This window comes from Pongo abelii, chromosome 13, assembly GCF_028885655.2.
Source record: "Pongo abelii isolate AG06213 chromosome 13, NHGRI_mPonAbe1-v2.0_pri, whole genome shotgun sequence".
NCBI classification, from domain to species: domain Eukaryota; kingdom Metazoa; phylum Chordata; class Mammalia; order Primates; family Hominidae; genus Pongo; species Pongo abelii.
In genome coordinates, this window is record NC_071998.2 from 129480059 (window position 1) to 129507161 (window position 27103).

At 46.8% G+C, this 27103-nt stretch overlaps 1 protein-coding gene across 9 annotated transcripts in view; it reads left to right on the forward strand.

Moving 5' to 3' along the window:
• Nucleotides 1-27103, forward strand: part of CACNA1B (calcium voltage-gated channel subunit alpha1 B) — a 247192-nt gene that overhangs the window by 188488 nt on the left and 31601 nt on the right. For all 9 annotated transcript variants that reach the window (XR_008510062.2, XR_008510061.2, XM_054520928.2 and 6 more), the window contains 4 exons: nucleotides 7335-7451; nucleotides 7855-7920; nucleotides 9673-9764; nucleotides 11980-12124. Coding sequence is in view for 7 of the 9 variants with exons in the window: in XM_054520928.2 (XP_054376903.1) it covers nucleotides 7335-7451; nucleotides 7855-7920; nucleotides 9673-9764; nucleotides 11980-12124 (420 nt within the window). In the remaining 2 variants the exon portion in view is untranslated. The remainder of the gene's footprint in view (nucleotides 1-7334; nucleotides 7452-7854; nucleotides 7921-9672; nucleotides 9765-11979; nucleotides 12125-27103) is intronic.

The following is a 27103-nucleotide window of genomic DNA, read 5'->3' on the forward strand; positions in this document are numbered from 1 at the left end:
CCATGTAATTTGGGCTCCTTCCTGCAGGGGAGCTCTTAGGGTAGGGTGGATGCCACATCAGAGTTGTCCCAATGAGGGGCAAGAGAGTGCAGCATGGGCTCCACCTGCAAAGCAGGTTCTGGCAGCCTGTGGGAATCCCTGCATCAGGAGACCCAAGTGGGCCAGGCATGCTGGCTCACGCCTGTACTCCCAGAACTTTGGGAGGCTGAGGTGGGAGCATCGCTTGAGCCCAGGAGTTCGAGGCTGCAGTGAGTTATGATTGTACCACTGCACTCCAGTCTGGGCAACAGAGCAAAACTCTAAAAAAATAAGAGAGAGAGAGAGGCAGGGAGGCAGGAGGAGAGAAACAGAGGGGGACGGAGAGAGACAAGTGCTGCTGTGGAGTGTGAAAGTGCGTTGGGAGCCAGTGTGGACAGAAGCAGAGCGATCACAAGGGCCTGTGTGGCTGAAACCCTAACAGTACCTTCTCCACTTTTAAGGAAAGGAACTTCTGAATAAGTCGGGTGAAAGATGAAATGATGGAAATTAGAAAATATAAATAACAGAAAAACAATGAAAATACTGTATATTAAAGCTCATGAGATAACAGCGGAAGCAGTACTCAGAAAGAAATTTACAGCCTTAATGTTTATATTAGAAAAAGAAAACAGTGTAAAAATTAATGAGTTTAGCATCTAACTTTAAAAGTTAGAAAAAGAACAACAGAATAAGCTCAATAAAGTAGAAGAAAAGTATAAGAATAGAAATTAAGAAAGTGGAAAACAAATACTAGAGAGAATCAATAAAGTCTAAACTTAGTTCTTTAAAGACTTAAAAACTGACACACCTCTGGCAAGATTAATCGAAGAAAAATAAGGTAAAATACACGATGTAAGGCAGGGGAGAGGGGTCATGACGGTAGGTACAGGAGAGAGTAACGTGAATAACCTGAAGGAGAGTATTGTGAACAGTTTATGCCAGTACGTTTGAAAACCTAGGTAAGTGAACACATTACTAGAAAAATATAAATGACTGAGTCTGACAAAAGAGAGAAAAACCCTAAATGGTTCTTTATTAAAGCATTAAAGAAGTTGAATCAATAAACAATCTTCCTATAAAGAAAACACCAGATTCTAGTGGTCTTATACATTAGGTTTCTACTTAAAATATAAGGAAAGATCATTCCACTCTTAAACAGATTTTTCTAGAGAACAGAAAAAGAGTGAACATTCTCTAACTAGACTAGTATAATGTTGACATTAAAATTTTTTTAAAAGAAGAGAAGGCTGGGTGCAGTGGCTCAGGCCTATAATCCTAGCACTTTGGGAGGCTGAGGTGGGCAGATCACCTGAGGTCAGAAGTTCAAGACAAGCGTGGTTAACATTGTGAAGGCCCATCTTTACTAAAAATACAAAAGTTAGCCAGGCATGATGGCGCACGCCTGTAATTCTAGCTACTCGGGAGGCTGAGGCACAAGAATCGCTTGAACCCAGGAGGTGGAGGTCACAGGGAGCCGAGATTGCGCCACTGCATTCCAGCCTGGGCGACAGAGTAAGACTCTTTCAAAACATATAAATAACCAGAACTCTGGCACTGCTGGTAGGCGTGCCAGCCGGCACAGCCTCTGGGAGGGCTCAGCAGCCCCTTGAAAGTTGGACATGTGCATACAACTCAGCAACTGTATTCCTAGGCAGGTGTCCCAGAGGGTGCCTGCACAGATGACCCCCAGAGGCATTTTCACACAAGTGTTCCTGGCACCAGCGTTCTGCCGACCAAACAGAGGCATCTGAGTGCCCATCGGTAATAGAATGTGCCAGTTGTTAGGGTCTCTGCTAACGTAGTGAAAATACGCAAATGATGTGAAATGGAAACACAGCTTTGGGGGGTTTCTGTGTGTGCACCCTTTTCCAGTGACATCAGCACAGTGTGGATGCTTCTCAGAAACAGTTTGTGGTCAGAGCATAGGTGTGCGCAAGTCAAAGAAGCCTGCGGGTGGCCTGATCCCACAACAAAGGCCAGGGACAGGCAAACAGAATGCATTTTCAGAGTTTATGGTAAAGCTGAAAAGACAAGCCATGATTAACAAGAAGGGAAGGTAGTTGCTGCATCTGCAGAGGAGGAAGGGAGACCCAAGACGGCTTTGGAAGTGATGGGGATGTTCCGTTCGTAAAGCTGGGTGATGAATATGTATAGATACTTGGTTTTACTTTTCTTTAAAATATTTATGCATAATCTTTTATGTGATATGCTTTATGATTTAAAAAAGTTAATGATCTGAGTAATCCAAGCAAAAAAGCTGAAACCTGCCATTTAATCAGAAAAATCAGAAAAGTTGAGTCCCCCAGCACTGGTGTTGCGTTTTACCCGTGGCTGCCTCCTCCCTGTGCGTCTCGCCCGGAAGCGGTTAGTCCCAGTGCGCTTTCCGAGAGGCACAGGTGGGCTGCATTGCTGATTCCTAAGGGCCTCCTCCTTCGAAACAGAAATCTTTATTCATCAAATACAGTGATGGAAACATTGAGCTCCCAGCTGTAAGGACACAGCTTGGTGTGGAGGGGTGGTTTCTGCGTGTGTGCGCCTCCTTTCCAAGAGGGGCGGGAACGGCTGACTGCTGAGAGGGCACAAAGCGGAGGGTGCCTGGCTGACATCAGAGATGTGCAGAGAGCCCCAGTGCCCAGCCGGGTTCTAAGGAAACCTCCCCACGCCCCAAAGAGGCCCTGGTGTAGGGCAGAGGCCTTGATACAAGGCAGATTCCTGCTGCAATGCAGGCAGCCAGACTAACCCACACTCCGTCCCTCAGCTGCGAGACAGTCAAGGCCGGGGCTGTTTGTGGTCGTGTCAGACCCTGGTTCAAGCAAGCCCTCCTTGGCAGCCCCTGCCAATCCTGGACACCCAGCAGGTTGGGGGCCTGAGAGCTGCTGGTTGGAAAGCTCAGCTGTCCCCTGGCCACCCTTGCTCCTGGAGCCCAGGTCGTCTCCTGTTCTGCCTGGAGGAGAAAAGATGAAGGGAAAGCCATCGTGTGGACTGGTGGTGCTTTGTTTTGTTTGTGTGTCTGTTTTTCATTTGGAGCCACTTCATATGTTTACTTTGTGAATGCACTTTTTTTCTTAGGCAAAAATATGAGTGTCAGTTCCCATCCCCAACTTAAAAATCAAAATAGAGTTTTAGCAAGGGCATCCAGAGAGAGGGCTCCAAGCAAGCACGAAACTGACATTGATTTCTTTGCCTGGAAATAAAAAAAAAAAAATAAGTGTCTGTGAGTCATCTTTGGATTTGCATTACAAACAAGAATGCAAATGAATGCCACCTTGTCTGCATAACCTACAGACTTCAAAAATATGTTTTGATCTGATGTATTTTAAGAAAAATAATGCAGTTTACCAAAATCCTAATTTTCTAGTTAAGTAATCAGAGTTTGAGTTTTTGCTTGTGTTGATGACTCATTTTCTCTTTTGTTTTCTGTTTTTGTTCTTGATTTACCTTAACCTACCTGCTGACTCACGTCATCCAACCAACATACAATGCGAAAACCCATGTCTCCGTCTGTATGTTGTGCACCTGCTGCTCAAACCTCCCCAATTTGTAAATAATATGCAAATATCCATCCATGAAAACATCACATGTAGGAAACGGTTGGTTTTACGACTCTGAACGGTTCTTGCAAGTCCTTGCTTTGCTTGCTCTGCTCCTCTCCTGCCCTCTGGTTCCTGGGACTCCAGCCCACTGCCCTCTAGGCGTGTGGTTGGATGCGGCTGCACCCACTCACCTCTGGCGTCCTGGACTTGCTCCCTCAGCTCTGGGCATCCAGCAGGGCTTCTGAGGGCCCTCCTGGCAGCGGTTTGATTCTGGGAACTGGCCGTGGGCGGGGCTTCCCTGAGACCTGCCCAAGGAGAGGGAGGTGGGGTTTCTGGAGTGGGTAAGTGTCTAGGGCAGTTTTTCCTGTTGGGACTGGCTCAGATTTGGGGAGGCTTTGCAGGACATGAGTTTGTCCCTGATCCCTGCGAGTCCATGGTTCCTGTTGCACAGCCATCTCCCACCTGCTGTGTCCCCATCAAGCCAATCAAGAAGGCCCCGCTTTGCCCAGGTGGCCTCTGCAGAGTCCCCTGTAGCTTCCGTCCTTCCTGGACTGACCGTGCCTTGGAGTGGGCAGGGTCAGGCCTGGGCTTCAGGGCTCAGGGGCAGGGCTTAGAGTTTTTGTCTTCATGATTCAGGAGGGTTCTTGTAGGGCTGAGTAGAAGAAGGGGGCTCTGCCCCAGAGGCAGTGGAGCCGAGGCTCCCCCATTCGCATGTCACTGAATTGTGTGTGTGCCTCGGTCAGCAAGCTCATGTGGAGTGCAGGTCCAACCAGAGCTTCCTGCTGGGTCTTCAGGAATTTTAGAGCAAAGATATTTGGTAACTGACCCAATTTTAGCTGTGACTGTGGAAATTAATATAAAGTAGAAGATATTTGAGAGTCATGTAAAAGTGAATGTTTGTGATACAGTGATTCACAGTTGGAGCAGAAGAGCTAGCGTTTTGAGAAAATACCATTTAATGCTGCAGAAACACCCAGGCGATGTCATCCGCACGCATCTAGCTCATGCCAGTCAGGCCTCTGCTGAGCGTCACCTCCTCAGAGAGCCCTTCCCCACATTGTCTGTCCCCGTCCTCTTTCTCCACCGCACATCCACGCCTGACATGTTACTCGTGCATGTGCACGTCTTTTTCCCGTCTTCAGTCGTCAGTCTCATTAGAATGAAAGGGAGCCACACAGCAGTTTTCTGCACCTGCTGGGCCTTGTCCTCTGGTGTGGTACCTGGCCCACATCGGGGCCCACAGATCGGGGTGTGGTGCCCAGCTGACACTCGGGACAAGCCCTCACTTCCCTGTGACTCTGGCCAGAGGCCGTGGTGGTCTTGGATACAGGGGATGCTGGTTTTGGTCCAGAGTCAGTGGGTCACTGTCATGGCATGGTGTCCTGCAGTGCGAAGAGCAATTTTAAATCCCTTTTCTCAAATACTCCTCACCTCCTGGACTGGGTGTCCCCGTGTTTCTACTTTGTGGATGAGAAAGCTGAGGATTGAAGGGTTAGGGACCATTGTCCCATCAAGGTGAGTCAGCCACCATGTTGAGGGCACCATGGTGTGCCTTTGGGATGCCACAGACCTTTTCCTACTCAGGTAGAAGTAAGGAAGGGCCTGGCCTTGAAGTTAGGTGTGGCTGCAACAGAAGCCATGGACTCTGTGAGGTTGGGGCAGGCTGTGTCCGCCTCCGAGGGGCTGGCAGAGGCCAGAGGTGATGGTGCAGGTGCACGGCGTGGCGCTGCGTGTGCTTCTGTCCCTTGCTCTCCTGCATGCAGCTAGCAAAGTGCCCGGCCTGCCACGCTGTGCTGGAACATCTGTGGCTGCCGTCACCGTCCGTCTTCACAGCTCTCCAGGGCGCCCGTCTCCTGCCCCCAGCCTCTCCTGAGTACCCACAGGAGCCCCGAGAGAAGCCAGGAGGAAGGGGGAAATGTGGGTCTCCACAAAAACAAAGTGATGGTGGCTGAGGTTGGCATTCATGCATTAAGTAATTTGGACAAAGTATTACTCTCCACGCACCTCTCACTTGCCCTGTTGTCTTCCAGTCCTTCCTTCTTACCTGGCAGCCTTTATTTTCCCCAGTGTCTTCAGGAAATCTTGTCTGTGCCACTGCCTGACTGTGCTTTGAGCCAATGGGTGCTGTGTTGCCCCAGTCCCTGCCCCTCCAGACCCCCTGAGCACAAGGTTTCAGAGTGGGAGCCTCCAGCCCCCGGCTCTGCTTCATCATCTTACATAAGGGTCTCCTGACATGGGACTGCGGCCCTCCACCCCTGCACCCATGTTTCTAAGATGGCTGGCTTCTCTGTGGGTCTTCGTGGCCCAGAGTTCTTGGCCATCTTGTCTACCATGGAGATTTTCTTTCCCTGGCACAAGCAGATTACAGAGCTACAGGTACACTTTTGGTGCCCTCTGGGGTCACACCCTGAGGTCTACTGCTGCCGCCTTGCTGATTTGGATCATAGCCCGTCCTTGTGCCCACTGGCCATGGATATCATTCAAAACCAGTCCTGCTCCCACAGTTCCAGCATCCCGCCTGAGAGCCAGTCCCTCGAGTTGAGTCCTCAGCCACCCTGCCCCTGCCAGTGGAAGTGGCAGACCCAGGCAGAGGTGTCCTCTGAGTATGGGTTGGGCCACTGTCCCTGGAAGGAAGAGTGAGGCCCACCCCTCCACTGACACCTCATTCCCACCTAACGGTAGCCCTGGAGAGTCGGGATGCTCTGCCAGGCCGTCACCGCTTCTGCGCCTGCACGTGCTCCTGCTGCTGCTGTCTCATTCGACATCTGTGTTCTCTTTATTTGACGACTGAATCTGACAACATGAACGTGTCTCTGAGCCTGAGCTGCTTGCATATTTTAAAATGCTGCAGTGGCAGGAAGCTGTTCTCAGGCTGTGTGTGGGCACCTGACCTCTAGGTAGACAGAGGGCAGAAAGCTTCCTGGGTCCACAAGCACCCCCATCTGTGCACGGACACCTCCCCAGAGCCTGCTTCCCTGAAAGGGATGTGCCAGTACAGTAATTCAAGTGCCCTGGGGCCACGTGGAGGCTTTACTCCCAGGTAATCTGTGGAGTCCCGGGTTTATCTATTTATCCTTGTGCTTGATTTTGAGCCCCTTGGATGAGGGAGCTACACTAGACAGCCTGGGTTCTCTAGAGCAGAGGCCTGTTTGACCCTGAATTGCAGAGGTGGCTTCCGTGGTGTGAGCAGCAGAACACCTGTACCTTCCATAACTTGTCTGCACACGCCTGGAGCAGCCTCAGAGGAAGTGTTTGCCCCTCTGCCAGGTCCCAGCAAGGGTCCCAGGCAAGCAAGGGCTTTGCTGACTGAGGCAGGGAGGAAAGGGCATGGCCGTGAAGCCTGGGCGGGGGTCCCTTCAGGGGTGCCGGGTGGAGAAGCAGTCATGCCCAGCACGTGGTCAGCTTGACCGTGTCCTGCGAGAGGTGGTCACTGCTGGAGGCCCAGCCACAGGTGATCTTCCAGCTCACCTGGCAGCAGAGAGATGCCTGGGAGAACTTTTCTTTCTGTTGCTCACGGTTGGGGGTGGGGAGAGGCCTTAGAGCCAAGGAGGTTTTCTCTGATTTGCTGCATGAGAAGTGATTTGCAAGGACAAGCTTTACTTCTGGAAGATTTTCTGGTGGCCGATTGCTGCTTAGACTGTGAAGCAGAGACCTTTTATTTTAATCTTTTTAACCACTTTTCTTTGGGGCCACAGGGATATGGGAAGAGGTTGTAGGGTGGCAGCAGCTTGCCTGCGCTTTCAGGGCTTCTGAAGGTCAGAGAACAATTCCTCTTCTCTGCAGAACAATTTCATCAACCTCAGCTTCCTCCGCCTCTTCCGAGCCGCGCGGCTGATCAAGCTGCTCCGCCAGGGCTACACCATCCGCATTCTGCTGTGGACCTTTGTCCAGTCCTTCAAGGTGGGCCAGGCGGGGGGCCTCCGTGCTTTCTGTCCCCTTCCTCCGTCTTGCTTCCCCTGCCCCCACCACAGTGGCCCCTCCTTTGGGAGGCTGGGAGAGGGTATGGCATGCAGGTTTCATGGTTGTATGCATTGTCCTGTTGTCATTTATAAAGACATTTTAAGTTATCCGTTGGTTCCCTTGGTCATGCCCACAAGAACCCTGAGGTGGGTTTCATGACTCCGAGTTAGAGATAAAGAAACTGGGGCATCACTTGGTGGAGGGGCTTGGTGGCCAGTGGGATGGAGCTGGAGTAGGCTGAGGTCTGTGTGAGGTCTGTGTGACCTCAAAGGCCCAGCCACCCAGGAGGCCTGGGCATGGTGGCCGGGAGGTGCCTGTAGCTGACCGGCCCCTGTCTCCGCAGGCCCTGCCCTACGTGTGTCTGCTCATTGCCATGCTGTTCTTCATCTACGCCATCATCGGCATGCAGGTGGGTGCTCCCCTTTGGGACAGAGCACGGTCCCGGCCTCCCGTCCCCTGGAGCAGAGGGGCACTGATCATGATTGTCACATCATCGTCATAATCAGTTGACCCTTAGTGAACATTCTCTGTGAGCCAGATCCTGCTTTGAGCACTTGCTGAACTTATGTAATCCTCTTCTTACTCTTTTTTTTTTTTTTTTGAGACAGAGTCTGGCTTTGTCACCCAAGCTGGAGTGCAATGGTGTGATCTTGGCTCACTGCAACCTCTGCCTGCCAGGTTCAAGCGATTCTCGTGCCTCAGCCTCCCAAGTAGCTGGGATTATAGGTGTGTGCCACCACGCCCGGCTAATTTTTGTATTTTTAGTAGAGACAGGGTTTCACCATGTTGGCCAGGCTGGTATTGAACTCCTGACCTCAAGTGATTTGCCTGCCTTGGCCTCCCAAAGTGCTGGGATTACAGGTGTGAGCCACTGCGCCCGGCCTAAACTTACGTAACCCTCAGAAAGACTGTTTTACGGAGGAGGACACAGAGGCGCCACAAGATTGGGCTGCTTGCCCAGGGCCATCCTGGTGTGGGGCAGCTGTGGCCCTCGGCCCATTGCCGCCTCTCCAGGTGGATGCACCGTGGTGTTCTTGAGGGCTGCATGGGCTTCCGCCCAGTGATGGTAGGGTGTCGGGGCACAGGTCAGAATGGGTGCTGGCTGTGTGGTGGAGGCGCGTTTGAGCACAGCTGTGTTTGCCGAGTGGCTTGCACAGCCGCGGTCGGTTATCCTGTTAGTCTGGCAGCTGCGCTGAAGGACAGGCCTGACCCGCGGTGGGGGTTACATGCTACAGGGGAAAACCACCTGAGAATGTGAGCAGGAGCACATCAGATCCTTGCACTGGGCAAACTTGGCTTGCATAATTTAGATTTTCTTTATTTTGCCAAAGAACACATTGTCAGCTATTTGGGAAAAAGCACTTAAAAAACATAAAGCAGTATCCCAGTTATAAATCTTCGGCATCTGACCACTTTTCCAACAGCAGCGACAGAAGAGGGACCCGAGTGTTAATTTGTTATCAAAGGTGCCAGTGTTTCAAAGGTTCGCTGAAAACTGATTTCTAAATTCTATTTCAGGGATTGAAGAGTTCTCTTGCTTTAAAATTTGCAGAGATCTGATGTTGTTTAAATAAATACATCTTTTTTTCCTGCTTTGGTCTGTGGATGTACAAGAGCACATACGTTACTGATCTTTGTGGATGTGTCATAGTTCATAAATTTGCAGCCAGATTCCAGATTTTGGGCTGAGTACAATTACTGACCCATTTGCATTTCTTACTGTGGAAAAGTCAGTTAAAATGGATAAAAAGCCCGTTGTACTATTGCATATGTTTTAAGAAGACATTTTCCCATGATCTGTCAGACCTGTTACCAACATAATGCCTGCTTTGGAGTCGCTGATGATCCCACTTGAAAACACTTCCTGTGTTACGTGTGGCAGAGGCCTCACAAACTTAGCTCGGGGCCGTTCTTGTGAGTGTTTCGGACTTGCATCTGTGGACAGGTTCAGAGCTGGAGCCGGCACATGTGTAGCTACGGAGAGGGCGTCTATACTGGGGACGCACACTGGGCTCTCCCGGGTGGGAGTTCTCTGGTGTAAGACAGCCGCCCATCTCATGTGGGGTCCTTGTATGGCTTGCACACCCTCTCTGGCTCGGTCCACCTGCCACGGCTCCTGCAGACCCAGCAGTGTCCGTGCCATTGCTCTTCTCCATTGCAGGTGTTTGGGAATATTGCCCTGGATGATGACACCAGCATCAACCGTCACAACAACTTCCGGACGTTTTTGCAAGCCCTGATGCTGCTGTTCAGGTGTGTTGTTCGGTCAGCCCAGACCAATGTCCACTCTTCCATCAGGGGCTGCTTTACTCAGGATGAAGAAGGCTGGGTGTCAACCGTGGAGACCACCCACTTCTAATTCCCTGACCCCACTGGCTTCCCCTCAGCAGGCCTTTCTGGTTCTTCTCCTCTCTCTGCTCCTCTTTTCCAAAGGCTCTTGATATCTGTCCCAATCTCAGAACAGGCTGAAGGGAAGCCCTGAGGGAGGTCATCCCGGGAGCCCTGGGCCAGGCCGGTCTCTGCTGCCTCGTCTGTGCTCCCTGGCGACAGCTTGGGAGCCTCCGGTAAGGCTCCAGGGAGGACAGAGGCGCAGGGGCTCTCTTGAAGTGCGGGCCTCCAGCTTTCCACCTGTGCCTTGTTGATTACAGGGATTGGTGGGATCGAGGGCAGTAGGGCAACAGGGGGAACTGACCAGCAGAGTTTGTAGCTACTCAGTGGCCCAAGGAACCCAACTGACCAGAACTGCTGGTCTGAACACACCTTTATTTTCCACCATCTCTCATGGGAGCTGCCGTTCCCTGGGCTCCTGGATCCAGCCAAGCCAAGTAATAGGCAGAACCTGGAGGAGCCAAGAGGCCATGACACAAGCTTCAGGGCCTTCTGAGACCTCCTGGTGGAGATGTGCCAGGAGAGGCCTCAGCATCAGCTGCTGTTCCTGGGCATGGAACAGGAGCTATGGGCCATCCTGGTTTGAGAGTGAACTTGGGAGCAGAGGGGAAGTGGGTGAACATGTTTTCCTGCCTCCTGAGTCTCCCACAATTTATCACTCATGAGCCTAGGACAGAAGGAAGGAGCTCTTTTAGGGATTTACCATTTCAGTTCATGTATGCAAATGCACTGGGGTGCTGCACGGCCAGCGCTGGGGGATGCTCAACACAGCCCATCCTGCCTGCAGATGTGCGCTGGGGCGAGCTCAGACCCAGACCTGCTTTGCTGAGCTGCCTGGAGAGACCTCTTAGACTCTTGTTTCTTTGCATAAGATAAGCAAGCACCCTTAGGCTGACACTGTCCTCAAATGATGTTGTTTGTCTGGGCTTTAGCTGCTGCATTAATTTTATTTCATCATTTATTACTATTCTGCCTCATGCCACAGAAGATTTAAGGCAAACCTATGAAGTCAGCCTTGGTTTTGAGGCCTTTGGTCTCGCAGCTTTCTGTTTCTCCCCGAACTTCGTGTTCCCTGGGAACACCCTTATCAGTCAGGCCCGGCACAGGTTGAAGCAGCAGCCCTGCAGGAACCCGCCTGCCTCCGGCTGTCATCAGTGAGGAGTGGGCCCAGCTTATGCCCGGGGCTGGGCACACAGACACACAGAGGTGGGGACCCAGGCCTCTGAGCCACTTGTACCCTGCCAGCCCCCGGTGCTGGCTATGTCCAGGAACAGACTCCGTGCAGGAGCATCCAGGGTGGCTGCTCAGGGCAGGGTGCTCTTGAGGTGTTCAAGGACCAGCAGAGGCAAGGGTGCTTGGAGTGGACTGAGCTGGAACCGAGATGGGGGTGAAGTCAGGGAAAGAGTGGGCAGCAGGTCCCACAGTGCTATGGGCAGTCATGTGGATTTTAGCATTTCTGATGAGCGAGGCAAATCATCGGAGGGTTTTGAGAGGAGGAAGAATGTGATCTGACCTGTGCTTAGTGGACCTGCTTCCTGCTGTGTAGGGCAGAGTGAGAAGATAGGCTCAGAAGCTTCCATAGCACAGGGCAGGTCATGGTCGCTTGGCCTAGGACAGTGAGGAGTGGTGAGAGCCTGGCTGTGTTTTGAAGGCAGATGATCTGATGAACAGGATATGGAGAGAGAAAGGAGGCAAAGATGATGCCCACATTTTTGGTTGGAGCAGCTGGAAGGAGAGTCACCATTTCTGGAAATGAAGAAGACCAAGATGGCGCGTGTCTGGGAGGAGGTCAGGAGTACAACTGGGGCCTGTGGTGTCCACAAAGAAGTGCTCGCCCTGGCGCTGGCCCCTGGTGCTGTAGATAATTTTTAGTAAGCAGTGGTTTCCCAATTAATGATCAGTTTGGAAATCTAGTGCCAGAAGTTTCCTTTGAAGAAACAGCATCTGTGACCCAGGCCTTGCACACGTGTGAGCTCTCTGTGGGAAGGAGCCCAAAGGAGTGGGCACGCTTGGTAGCCCCACAGGGCTCGGGCTCCCTCAAGGGCCTCTGTGGGCCTCACAGCTCTGCCCTTCTTCTCAGGAGCGCCACGGGGGAGGCCTGGCACGAGATCATGCTGTCCTGCCTGAGCAACCAGGCCTGTGATGAGCAGGCCAATGCCACCGAGTGTGGAAGCGACTTTGCCTACTTCTACTTCGTCTCCTTCATCTTCCTGTGCTCCTTTCTGGTGAGTCCTGGGCACTGTGCCCCTCCCAGTGCCACGTCTTGTCTCGGTGCAGCTCAGGCTCCCCCCACATCTCCTGCTGATCCCTGACTCTGATCCAGGCCATGTCACAAGCTGAGTCCATGCAGATGGCCCTTGTTTCCCCAGAGATGGCGACTTCATTAGCCTGAGAAAGGGCCGACATGGTAACGGGCTCCTGTGGGGCCTTCCTTGACATCGGTGGAAAAGGGTTACATTTCCAGGGGCAACTGTTCCTTAACTTCCAGCTTCTAGAAGGTCATCCACTGTGGTGATGGGATGTGAAGGAACAGCGTCCCAGCCAGTGTGCGGGGAAAGCAGCTGGACTGGGTAGGGAGGTCGGCAGGGCAGGCCCCAGAGGTGTGGATTTTATTCCACATCCATGGAAGCCTCTGGGGGCCTCACAGGATCTGCTTGACGTTTTACAGCTTGGCTCTGGCTTCTGTGTGAGTAGTGAGGACATGGCTGCAGAGTGAGTGAGGAGATGACTGGGGGCAACAGTGTCCTGGAGAAAGGAGAGGCAAGGGAGTGAGGTGGGATTGGGCTGCATTTTAAAAGTAGAGCTGGCATGATTGATGATGAGAGATGGGCATGCGAAGAGGAAAAAGCAGGCTGCATCCTGGGGTTTTCTGGGGCCACAGGGTGAGCAGTTCTTCTGAGATGGGAGTACTGGGCAGCTGAGATTAGGTTAGGGTTGGAGGCAACAGAGATGCCCAGCGACCTCTGGGCTGGATGGAAACGAGTTGTCGTTAGTGTTCAGTGTGTTCGTGGGGCTGCATGCTATTTGCTGGATCCCTGTTAATGCGAAGCTTAGTGCAGTGACCTGCATCCAAAGCAGCGCCTGAGTGCCTGTTAGACATACAGATTCCCGGGTCACTCCCAAGACTGCATCAGAGTGTCTTGGAGATGGATCCAGGAATCTGAGTTTTAACAAGCTCTCAAGGTGACTCTGTATGTGTTGAACTTTGGTGAGCACTGACATAGGGGAAGAACGGTGTTCAGAAAAAGGCTGAAGACTCTGCCCCAAGGGCATTGAGGAGGCAGAAAGGAGCACTAGATCCAGAAACTGAGGTGGAGCAGTCCGGGAGACAGGTGGAGAACCAGGAGTGGGCAGAGAGAGGAAGTAACCAGCCATGCACCATATTGACAGAAGGTGATGCAAGATGATGACCAAGAATTGTTCACTGGGCCAGGCGTGGTGGCTCACACCTGTAATCCCAGCACTTTGGGAAGCCCAGGCGGGCAGATCACCTAAGGCCAGGAGCTCAAGACCAGCCTGGCCAACATGGTGAAACCCCATCTCTACTAAAAATACAAAAATTAGCCAGACACGGTGGCAGGTACCTGTAATCCCAGCCACCTAGGGAGCTCAGGCAAGAGAATCGCTTGAACCTGGAAGGTGGAGGCTGCAGTGAGCCGACATCATGCCATTGTACTCCAGCCTGGGCAACAGAGCCAGACTCCATCTCAAAAAAAAAAAAAAAAAAAAAAAACAGGCTGAGACAGGAGACTCGCTAGAACCCGGGAGGTGGAGATTGCAGTGAGCCAAAATTGCGCCACTGTACTCCAGCCTGGGCAACAGAGCAAGACTCTGTCTCAAAAAAAAAAATTGTTTATCGGACGTGGAAGGGCAGAGGCCGTTAGCGCCCTTGGCACATTGTTCCTCTGTCAGCGTAGTGGGAGTGAAGGCCTTGTTGCTGCAAGTTTGAGATCCTGTAAGAGGAGAGGAGCACAGCTGGGACAGAGATGCTCTTGACAGTGAGCAGCACTGAGGAAACACCTCAAGTCTGTGGCCCTGACTCCAAGGAGGAACAGCTGGCATGAGCTGTGCTTTTCTCTAGCCACATTCACTCCTCAGTACAAGGGTAGAAAAGTGGATTATCCAGATTCGGGATTTCCCAGACAAGTGCAAGGAGGGAGAGAAGGGTGTGTGTAAGAGTGTGGTTATTGTGCTAGACGTGGGATCAAAGCTGGGGACGGAGGAGGGTGAGGGGCAATGCCACTGGATTGGAAGTTCTCGTGAGGACACGTTTTGTGATGCAGGTATTTGAAAAAGGGAGCCAGAAAAGTAGGCGATGTGAGCAGAGTGGGATGTGTGAGGTGGAGACTCGGGAGGCAGTGAGTGATGCCATCGGTAAACATCATTGCCGTCATTACATTATCATTGCAAGATCATTACATTAACGTTAGCATGATCACTGGTGATAAGCATGTTTAGCGTGATTTGTGGAAGAAGGAGATGAGCTGATGGGTGAGAAAGTTCAGGAATGGAGAGGGCAGGCAGTGGTCGTCCCATCTGTGTGGATCTTAAAAGCAACAAGAATGATAACAAGAATAGAAGTGGAGACACAAACAGCAAGCCAGGTGCTAAGTTTTTCATGAAGGAAGGGGAAACTGGGACGTGAGCCCCAGAGAACAGGTTTTTAAAGAAGAGACCAGAGGGGACATCCATCCTCTTAGATGTTTGAGCCAGAGCAAGAACAAGTGGAGAGCACTCAGGGGGGATGGAGATATAAGGACTTGTGCTGATGGCGGACTGTGAGCTTTGCAGGGTGCAGTAGGAGGTTGAGGTGGTTGGGAATGATGTGCACTTGAGACAGGTGAGCTTACACTTAGATAGAGAAATACAGAAGAACCTACAAAACTGTGTTTCACTACTTGCTAGAAACCAAGGGAAGGATTTCCATGTTTGAGTCATCTCCTGATCCCTCCGAAGACCCCTTGTGGGCAGCAGGGAGGGTGGGCTTTTTGGAGAATCACTTTCCTGAGGCATTGGTCTCTATACTGTTCAAAGACATCTGGTGCTGTAAGAACCAGCACACCTGTGGGCACAAAGCCAAACCTACTAGCCTGACCTTACCATGCACCTGGCTGCAGAGATGGGGTTCCACAGAAAGCCACATTCATGATACCACACCACGTACAGGGCCAGCACTCACTAGACATGTCCAGGATGAGTCGAGGAATCCTTGGGTTTAGCTGTCACTCCTGTGCAGAGAAGAGGGTATTTCGTGGCCACTGTCCTTTGTTCTTGTCCCCATGGACCTCAGTCATGGTTCTTGGCTAACCCTGGTGTCTCCTTATTGAAATTGTAATCCTAATCCTTCTAGCAGTTCCCTCACAGATTGGACATGCTGGGCAACTCATGCCTTGAAACACTTGGATGTGGTTTGGTCTGATAGAGAAGTGACATGGAAAAAATGGGACTGTGAATTTGGGATGGGTGGCAGGACTTGGTTAGGTTGGGATTTGGTTCCATTAATTGGAATAGAGGGTGCTGACGGAAGAATAGGGAATGAGGTTGTTCATGACAGCCTGCTGATAATCACTGAGTCAGGCACTATGCAGGGTCTTATGAGTACATTAAGTATTTTAGTCTCTGTGACAGTCCTGAGATTGGTATTATTATTATTATTATTATTATTATTATTACAATAAAGAAATGGAGGTTTAGAGATGTTAAATATCTTAGCCTGAGTTTAGAACCTAAGCTTTTGAAATGGACAAATTCCTAGAAAGACACAAATTATCATAACTGACTGAATTAAGTAGAAAATCTGAATAGACCTGTAACAAGTAAGCAGATTGGATCAGTAATCGAAAACTTCCCAATAAAGAGAAGCCCAAGATCATATAATGGCAAAGGGACACTCTTTGCTCGGAAAACAGGACATCCACATACAAAAGAGCGGAGTTGGATTCCTACTTTATACCATATACAAAAATTAACATAAAATTAAATAACTAAATGTAAGAGCTATTAACTATAAAGCTCTTAGAAGAAAACATAGTGGATAAATCTTTATGATGTTTTACTTAGTAACAGAGTCTTAGATTTGACACCAGAATCACAATAAAAGAAAAAATAAATTTGTCTACTCAAAATTAAAAACTTTTTAGTATCAAAGGACACTATCAACAGAATGAAAAGGCAACTCAAGGAATTGGAGAAAATATTTGCAAATTACATTTCTGATAAAGGGTGAATATCAGAATTGTTGAAAGAAAATCTTTAGCCAATTTAAATTTAACAGAGTTTAATTGAGCAAAGAATGATTTGCAAGTTGTGCAGCCTCTTGAGTCTGAGTAGGCTCAGAGACTCCAACACAGCCACATGGCAGAAGAGGATTTATGGACAGAAAAAGGAATATGATGTACAGAAAATGGAAGTGAGGTACAGAAACAGTTGATTGGTTACAGCTTAGCGTTTGCCTTATTTGAACACAGAACAGTTAGCTCCCTTTGATTGGCCAAAACTTGATGATTGGCGTGATAATAGGTTACAAAGTCTGTTTACACTTCCATTTAGGTTATAGTTCACTAGGTACAGAGAAACCTTTAGGCTGAACTTAAAATATATAAGGAGGCAGCTTTAGGCTAAACTTGATTTAACAAAATGTATAAAGAACTTCTACAACTCAACAACAAAAATAAAACAACCCAATTAAGAAATGAGAGGTAACATCAGCAAGATGGCTGACCTTCCCCCTAGTGCTTGTCCTTCTCAAAAAGACAGAACAATGGACAAAAAATTACATTTTAATGAAAATAACTGAGGGAGAGTCTCGGAGTACATCAGAGGTGTAACAGAGACACTGGTGAGCACAGAAACTTGGGATGGCCACTTAGAGAATGGAAGGAAACACCAAGCAAACACCACCACCCCATCCCGCCACTGGGATCAGCTGGGACCTAGGAGAGCTTTTCCCTTTGGTGAGGAGGTAAGCAAGAGGATCCCAGCAGCCCCCATCACCACCTCGGACACCTACAGACCCTACCACTCGGGTCCCCTGCAGTCCTCAAGGCACTAAGCCCAGCTGAAGGAGCTGCCTGGAGTCCACAGACCTGTGCTCCCCCCAGAGACAAAGCCAACACTGCTCAGCCCTGTGGCCCATGTGGCTACCTAGGAATTGGAACTAGAGTGGGAGTGTGACTTGCTCCTGGAGTAGCCGCAGCTTCCCTTTATCCTTGAGGCAAAACTGCCATCAAACTAACCGAGACTGGTGGCCAACATCCCCAAGCTGAGCTGCAAGCAGCTGTTACACCCTTCCCTGAGGGGCCAAGTGGAGGTGGAGCTGCTTCACCTACCCTTCCCCTCCATGCCCATAGGTCAGAGCTGAAGTGGTACCCTGCCTCCTGGGAAAACAGTACCTTGGCCACTCAGAGCGGTCACACCTCCCCAGTGTTTAAGTTGAAGCAGTTCCCTGCATCCCAGGAAATGGTGCATTGGCCACCTAGAGCAGTCACATCCCCCAAGCCTGAGCTGAAGTGGCACATTGTCCCCACCCCCCACCCCTGGGAATCAGTGCCCTGGCTGAACTGAGGGCTGTGCATCCCAGGGCTGAACTGACACGGTACCCTGCCATCCCAGATAAATAGAGCATTGGCTTAGCTGAGACACCCAGCCCCATAGGCCAGATAGCTCTAGTGCCCTGCTTCCCTGGAGCTAGACTTGCCCCCTAGAGTCTGAGCTGCTGAGACAGACCTGGGGAGTGGAGTTCCCTGCCTCCCCAGGGCTCAAATGACAGCTGTGCTCTGCCATTCTAGGGCACTTTGCTGCTACTACACCTGGTTTCACAGAACCTGGGATACTGCCAAGCCCTACCATCCCAGGGTCTAGAGTAACCACTACATGGTGCCTTTTCCCCTGGGACCCAAGATGCCACTAACCCCTATTGGTTCAGGTTCCTGAATTGCAGCTGTATCCAACTTCTCAGGCCCAAAACTCCAGAGCACCCCTTCTTCCTGAATTAGACCAGTGCTGTGCCCTGCCCTCACCCCACCCAGGAGTAGAATCACAGCTATAATCTCGCCCCCGGGCCTGAGCTGCTAGGGAATGGCTTAGGGTCAGATCCTGGCACTGTGGGCAACGTACACCCAACTCTGCCCCAGGGAGCAAACCTGTACCCCAACACCCAGGTGCCACAGTAAGTTCATGAGATTCTAAGTATAGGACCCCAGCTCCGCAGCCACTCTGAGCACCTGCACCTGGAACCCAGTGGTGCTGCAGCTGATTGCAGGCCATTAGACCTGATACCAAGAAGTGTCCCCTCAGCTAAGTCTTCCCATTGTGGGGAAAACAAAAATAAAAGGACCCCAAAAGCCCTTGACACTGAGGACATTTACAGCCTATGCTGCCACTTCTGTTGCCACAAACTTCTACACCCTGCACAACTGAAGTGCCCACAGTTACTGCTAATGTTGAATGCAGCTAAAGAAGTTGTAGGGAGACTATACCACTGCACCTGGAAACAGAGTAACTATGCCCTTCCCAGCTGGCACACTAAAACCCAACTGTACTGTACAAAGTTTGGAAGAGGTGCTTTGTTCTACCAGATGTACAGACATCAAGGGACACAAGACACTTGAAAAAGCAAGGAAATCACCAGGAGTGGTGGCTCACGCCTGTAATCCCAGCACTTTGGGAGGCCAAGGCGGGTGGATCACGAGGTCAGGAGATCGAGACCATCCTGGCTAACATGGTGAAACCCCGTCTCTACTAAAAATACAAAAAAATTAGCTGGGCGCAGTGGCGGGCACCTGTAGTCCCAGCTACTTGGGAGGCTGAGGCAGGAGAATGGTGTGAATCCGGGAGGCGGAGCTTGCAGTGAGCTGAGATCACACCACTGCACTCCAGCCTGGGCGACAGAGCGAGACTCCATCTCAAAGGAAAAAAAAAAAAAAAAAAAAGCAAGAAAATCTGACATCATCACCCAAGGAACATAACTCTTTAGTAGTAGACCCTAGTAAAAACTAAATTTAAAAACTGCCAGAAAAGGGATTCAAAATAATGTTCTTAAAGAAGTGCAACAAGATACAAGAAAATACAGGTAGACAATACAATGAAATCAGAAATGCAATTGACAGTATGAATGAAAAATTCAACGAAGAGATAGGAATCATAAAAAAAGAACCAGGCAGAAATCCTGCAGCTGACAAATTCAATGAATGAAATTAAAAATAAAAACTAACAATAGAGAGCTTCAACAGTGAATTTGATCAAGCAGAAGAAAAAAGAAATCTTTGAACTTGAAGATAGGTCATTTGAAATTAATCAGTCAGAGGGAAAGAAAAGAAATAATTAAAATGAGTGAAGAAAAGCCTTCAAGAATTACGGAGTATGATCAAGCAAAAAAATATTTTATGGGAGTCTAGAAGGAAAAGAGAAGGGAAAAGGTATAGAAAATCTATGTAATAAAGTAATAGCTGGAAAATTCCCAAGTCTGAGGAGAGATGTGGACATCCAAATCCAAGAAGCTCAACAGTCCTTCAATAGTTTCAACCAAAAAGGTTCTCCCTAGGACATGTTATGGTCAAACTGTCAAAAGTCAAAGAGAAGAGAAAATTCTAAAAGCAGCAAGAGAAAAGCATCAAGTCACATATAACAGAATCCCCCATTAGACTGAAAGCAGATTTCTCTGCAGACATTTTATAGACCAGGAGAGAATGGAATGGAATGATATATTCAAAGTGGTAAAAGGAAAACAAAAAACAAACTGTCAGTCAAGAATACTATACCTAGCAAAGCTGTCCTTCGGAAATGAGGGAGAAATAAAGTCTTTCCCAGACAAGGAAGAAGTGAGGGAATTCATCACCACTAGACCAGCCTTACAAGAAATACACAAGGGAGTACTACATCTGGAAGCAAAGACATGATAATTACTATCGTGAAAACACACAAAAATATAAAACTCGCTGGTAGAGTGAGTTTCACAAAAGAGAAAGAAAATAATCAAACCTTACTATTACAGAAAACCACTAAACTATAATGATAAATAATGAGAGGAAGAAAGGAAGAAAGGATATACAAAACAACCAGAAAACAGTTAACAAAATGGCAGAAGTCCTACCTATAAATGATAACCTTACGTGTAAATGGATTAAATTCCCCCACTTAAAGTATATAAACTGGCTGAATAGATTTTTTAAATGACCCAACTATATACTGCCTACAAGAAGCTCACATCACCTATAAAGACACATATAGAGTGAAAGTGAAGGGATGAAAAACATATTCCACATAAATAGAAACCAAACTGAGCAGGAGTGCTATACTTATATTCAGACAAAGCAGACTTTAAGTCAAAAACTCTGAAAAGAAGCCCAGTGTGGTGGTGCATACTTGTAGTCCCAGCAACTTGGGAGGCTGAGGTGGAAAGATTGCTTGAGTCCAGGAGTTCAAGGCGGTAGTGTGCTGTGATTACACCTGTGAGTAGCTATTACACTCCAGCGTGGGTAACATACCAAGACCCCATCTCTTTAAGAAAAAAAATTTTAGGGCAAGGAATGTCATTATATGATGATAAAGGAATCAACTCAGCAAGAAAATACAACAATTGTCAATATATATGGACCCAACAGTAGAGCACCCAGACATACAAAACAAATATTATTAGATCCAAAAAGAGAGATAGATTCTAGCACAGTGTCATTTGCGGATTTCCGTACCCCATACTCAGCATTAAACAGATCATCTAGACAGAAAATCAACAACAAAAAACCCACGTTGGCTTTAAACTGCCTTTTAGTCCAAATGGACCTAACAGACATTTCCAGAACTTTTCATCCAACCATTGCATGGTACACATTAGCTTCATCATCACATGGAAGATTATCTAGGAGAGATCAGATGTTAGGCCACAAAACAAGTCTCAACAAATGTAAAATAATTGAAATCATATCAAGTATTTTTCTAACAAAAATAAAACTAGAAATCAATAACAAGGGGAGCTTTTGAAATTGTACAAATTCATGAAAATCAACATTCTCCTGAATGACAAATGGGCCAAGGAAGAAATTAAGAAGGCAGTTTTACAATTTGGCCTGGCACAGTGGCTCACGCCTGTAATCCCAGCACTTTGGGAGGCTGAGGCGGGTGGATCGTTTAAGGTCAGGAGTTCGAGACCAGCCTGGCTAACATGGTGAAACCCTGTCTTTACTTAAAACATAAAAATTGGCGGGTGTGGTGGTGGGCGCCTGTAATCCCAGGTACTCAGGAGGCTGAGGCAGGAGAATCACTTGAACCTGGGAGGCAGAGTTTGCAGTGAGCCAAGATTGCACCACTGCACTCCAGTCTGGGTGACAGACTGAGACTCTGTCTCAAAAAAAAAAAAAAAGAAAAAAGAAAAGAAAAAAAGAAGGCTGGGCACAGTGGCTCACGCCTGTAGTCCCAGCACTTCGGGAGGCCGAGGTGGGTGGATCATGAGGTCAAGAGATCGACACCATCCTGGCCAACATGGTGAAACCCCGTCTCTACTAAAAATACAAAAATTAGCCGGGCGTGGTAGCACGCGCCTGTAGTCCCAGCTACTTGGGAGGCTGAGGCAGGAGAATCGCTTGAACCTGGGAGGCGGAGGTTGCAGTGAGCCGAGATCGTACCACTGCACTCCAGCCTGGTGACAGAGTAAGACTCCGTCTCAAAAAAAAAAAAAAAAAAAAAGACAAAAAGAAAAAGAAGAAAAAAAATTTTTGAAACAATAAAAATAGAAACACATATCATGATAACTTGAACCAGGGGCAGGGTAGGTGGAGAAGAAACATAGCATGCCAAAACTTATGGGATACAGTAAAAGCAGTATGAAACAGGAATTTTATAGCAATAAAAGCCTACATCAGAAACACACAAAGATTTCAAATAAATGACTTGATGCATCTCAAGGAACTAGGAATAAAACCCAAACCAGGTCGAAAATTAGTAGAGGAACAAAAATAATAAAGATCAGAGCAAGAGCAAAAAGAGACAATATTGAGATGAAAACGTTACAAAAGATCAGTGAAATGAAAATGTAGCCAGGTGCGGTGGCTCACACCTGTAATTCCAGCACTTTGGGAGGCCATGGCAAGTGGATCACTTGAGGTTAGAAGTTCAAGACCAGCCTGGCCAACATGGTGAAACCCCATCTCTACCAAAAGTACAAAAATTAGCCAGGTGTGTTGGCAGGCACCTGTAAGCCCATCTACTTGGGAGGCTGAGGCAGGAGAATTGCTTGAACCCAGGAGGCGGAAGTTGCAGTGAGCCAAGATTATGCCACTGCACTCCAGCCTGGGTGACAAAGCCAGACTCTGTCTCAAAAAAAAAAAAAAATTGTTTTTTTGAAAAGGTAATTGACAAACCATTAGCTAGACTAAGCAAGAAAATATGCAAATAAATAATTCAGAAGTAAAAAAGGAGACATTACAACTAATATCATAGAAATACAAAGGCTCATTAGTGAATATTATGAACAACTATACACCAACACATTAGAAAACCTAGTGGAAATGGATGAATTCCTGGATGCATGGAACCCACCAAGATTGAACCAAGAAGAAAAGAAAACCTGAACAGACCAATTACTGTAATGAGATTGAATCTGTAATTTAAAAATCTCCCATCGGCCGGGCATGGTGGCTTACGTTTGTAATCCCAGCACTTTGTGAGGTCAAGGCAGGCAGATCATGAGGTCAGGAGATCGAGACCATCCTGGCCAACATGGTGAAACCCCGTCCCTACTAAAATACAAAAAAAAATTAGCCAGGCGTGGTGGTGCACACCTGTGGTCCCAAGTACTCAGGAGGCTGAGGCAGGGGACTTTCTTGAACCTGGGAGGCAGAGGTTGTAGTGACCAGAGATTGCGCCATTGCACTCCAGCCTGGGCAACAAGAGCGAAACTCCGTCTCAAAAAAAAAAAAAAAAAATCCCATCAAAGAAAAGCCCAGGGTGCTTCACTAGAGAATTCTGCCAAACATTTAAAGAAGAACTAATACCTGTTCTTCTCAACCTCTTCTAGAAAATTGAAGAGGAGGAGGGAATTCTTCTAAACTCATTCTACAAGACTAGCATTACCCTAATATAAAAACCAGACAAGGACACAGCAGAAACAGAAACAAAAACAAAAAACACGAGAAAGAAAAAGGAAACTAGGAAACTATAGGCCAATGTTCCTGATGATCGTAGATGGAAAAATTCTCAAGAAAAATAGTATTTTGTAGTAATTAGTAATAACTGAATCCAGCAGCACATTTTAATTCACTGTGATCAAATGGGATTTATTCCTGGGATGTAAGGATGGTTCAACATAAGTAAACCAGTAATCAACATAATACATTACATCAACAGAATGAAGGACAAAAACAATATTATCATCTCAATAGACACAAAAAAACATTTGATAAAATTCAACATCCCTTCATAATGAAAACTCAACAAGTTAGGTTGGAAGATACCTCAACACAATAAAGGCTGTATATGACAAACCCACAGCCAACATCATACTGAATGGGGAAAAGATCTACAACAAGAAAGGATACCCACTTTCACCACTGTTATTCAACATAGTACTGGAAGTTCTAGCCAGAGCAGTTATGTAAGAAAAAAAAACAAGCTGCATCCGAACTGGAAAGAAGGAAGTCAAATTGTTCCTGTTTGCAGACAACATGTCTTATATATAGAAAACCCTAAAAGCTCCACCAAAAAATCCTTAGAACTCATAAAGTAATTCAGTAAAATCAATGTACAAAAATCAGTAGTGTGTCTGTATACCAACAACAAACTAGCAGAAAAGAAATCAGTCTCATTTACAATAGTTACAAAAGAAATAACTAAGGAAGTGAAAGATCTCTACAAAGAAAACCATAAAACATTGATGAAAGATACTGAAGAGGACACACAAAAAATAGAAAGACATTCGATGCTCATGGATTGGAAGAATTAATATTGTGAAAAGGACCATACAGATTTAATGCAATCCCTATCAAAATACCAATGACATTCTTCATAGAAATATAAAAAACAATCCTAAAATTAATACACAACCACAAAAGACCCTGGATAGCTTAAATAATTTTGAGCAACAAGAAGAAAGCTGGAGGCATCACACTACCAGACTTCAAAACAGCATGGTACTGGCATAAAAACAGAAACATAGACCAATGGAACAGAATAGAGAACTCAGAAATAAGTCTTTGTATTTACAGCCAACTGATTTTTAACAAAAGCACCAAGAACATTTATTGGAGCAGGACAGTTTCTTCAATAAACAATGGTAGGGAAACTAGATATCCACATGCAGAAAAATGCAGCTCAACCCCTATCTCTCGCTATATACAAAAGCCAACTCAAAATGGACCAAAGACTTAAATGTAAGACTCAAAACCATGAATCTACTGGAAGAAAATACAGGGAAAACACTTCAGGGCATTGGTCTGGGCAAAAATTGTATGGAGAAGACCTGAAGAGCACAGGCAACCAAAGCACAAATAGACAAATGGGATTGCATTTCAGTGAAAAGCTTCTGCACAGCCAATGAAATAATCAGCAGAGTGACAACTTGCAGAATCAGAGAAAATATTGCAAACTATTTATCTGACAAGCTATTAATATCCGGAATATACAAGGTGAAACTCAAACAACCCATCAGCAAAAAAAAAAAAAAAAAAAAAAAAAAATCAGATTAATAAATGGGCAAATGAACTGAATAGACATCTCTCAAAAGAAGACATACGAATGGCCAGCTGGTATAAGAAAAAGTGCTCAACATCTCTAATCATCAGGGAAATGCAAATCAAAACCAAAGTGAGATACCATCTCACCCCAGTTAGAATGGCTGTTATCAAAAACACACAAAAAAAATAACAAATACTCATGAGGATGGAGAGAAAGGAGAACTCTTACACACTGTTGGTAGGAAGCCTCCTCAAAAAACTGAAAATAGAACTACTGTGTGTGATCTAGCAATTCCACTACTGGGTATATATCCAAATGGAGGGAAATCAATTGTGTCAGAGATATCTGGGCTCTCATGTTTTTTGCCATACTCTTCACAGTAGCCAAGATATGGAATCAACTTAAGAGTCCATTCACACATGAATGGATTTTTAAAATATTTTCTTTATACACAATGGAATACTATTTAGCCATAAAAAGAATGAAATTCTGCTGTTTGTGGCAACATGGATGAGCTTGGAGGTCATTATGTTAAGGTAAATAAGTCAGGTGCAGAAAGATAAATATTGCATGTTCTCACTCATATGTGGAAGCTAAAAAAAAATTGCTCTCATAGAAGTGGAGAGTGGAATAGTGGTTACTAGAGGCAGGAAAGGTTAGGAGGACGGGATAGCCAAAGGTTGGTGAACAAATACAAAAGTACAGCTAGACAGGTGAAATAAGTTTGAGTCTTCTATATCACTGTAGGGTGACTATAATTAACAACAGTTTGTTGAATATTTTCAAATATTTCAAATATTTTCAAATAGGAGAGCAAATTTTGAATGCTCCCAACACAGAAATAAGTGAGGTGATGGATATGCTAATTACTGTGATTTGATCATTACACATTTGTATACATGTATCAAAATATTACACTGTACCCCATAAATATATACAATTATTGCATGTCAATTAAAAAAATAATGAAAGCAAAAGAAAAATTTTTAAGAAAGAAATGGGCAAAGGGATTGAATTTTAAAAAAGGAACTGAATAAGTAAAAATAAAGTAAATAGCTCCTATGGGGGAACCAGCCCCCAGTATTTCAGCATAGGTTCTTTTCTATTTTTCCTAAGTGTCGGCTGGTCTGAGAAATAAAGAGAAAGAGTACAAAAGAGAGAAATTTTACAGCTGGGCCTCCGGGGGTGACATCACCTACTGGTAGGTTCCGTGATGCCCCTTGAGCTGCAAAATCAGCAAGTTTTTATTAGGGATTTCAAAAGGGGAGAGGGGTACAAACAGGGAGTAAGTCACAAAGATCACATGCTTCAAAGGGCAATAAAAGATCACAAGGGCAGAGAGGCAGAGCAAGATCACAAAGCCAGGGCGAAATTAGAATTACTGATGAGGTTCCATGTCCCACTGGGCACGCATTGTCTTGATAAACATCTTAACAGGAAACCTGGTTCGAGAGCAGACAACCGGTCTGACTAGAATTTGCCAGGCTGAAATTTCCTAATCCTAGCAAGCCTGAGGGCACTGCAGGAGACCAGGGCATGTTTCATCCCTTGTCTTCAACCACATAAGGCACACAATCCCAGAGCGGCAGTCCATAGGCCTACCCCTGGGAATGCATTCCTTTCCCAGGGTTATTCCTTGCTGGGAAAAGAATTCAGCAATATTTCTCCTATTCGCTTTTTGCAAGAAGAGAAATATGGCTCTGTTCTGCCCGGCCCTGCAGGCAGTCAGACCTTATGGTTATCTCCCTTGTTCCCTGAAAATCGCTGTTACCCTGTTCTTTTTTAGGATGCCCAGATTTCATATCGTTCAAACACACGTGTTTTACTAACAATTTGTACAGATAACGCAATCATCACAGGGTCCTGAGGCGACATACATCCTTAGCTTACGAAGATGACAGGATTAAGAGATTAAAGTAAAGCCAGGCATAGGAAATTATAAGAGTATTGATTGGGGAAGTGATAAATGTCCATGAAATCTTCACAATTTATGTTCAGAGATTGCAGTAAAGACAGGTATAAGAAATTATAAAAGTATTAATTTGGGGAACTAATAAATGTCCATGAAATCTTCACAATTTATGTTCTTCTGCCGTGGCTTCAGCCGGTCCCTCTGTTCAGGGTCCCTGACTTCCCGCAACAAGCTCCTGCCCAGCCCGTGAAATAATCAACAGAATGACAAGACAACTTGCAGAATCAGAGAAAATATTTGCAAACTATTCATCTGACAAGTGATTAATATCCATTTCTCCAAATACAATGACCAATAAGCACATGAAAAAATATTCAACATCACTAATAATTAGGGAAATGCAAATCAAAACCACAGTGAAATACCACTTCACACCCAGTAGAATTGCTATTACTAAAGAAAAAAAGATAGAAAAAGAAAAGAGAATAGGCTGGGTGCAGTAGCTCACACCTATAATCTCAACACTTTGGGAGGCCGAGGTAGACAGATCACCTAAGTTCAGGAGTTCAAGACCAGCTTGGCCAACATGGCAAAACCCTGTCTCTACTAAAAATACAAAAATTAGCTG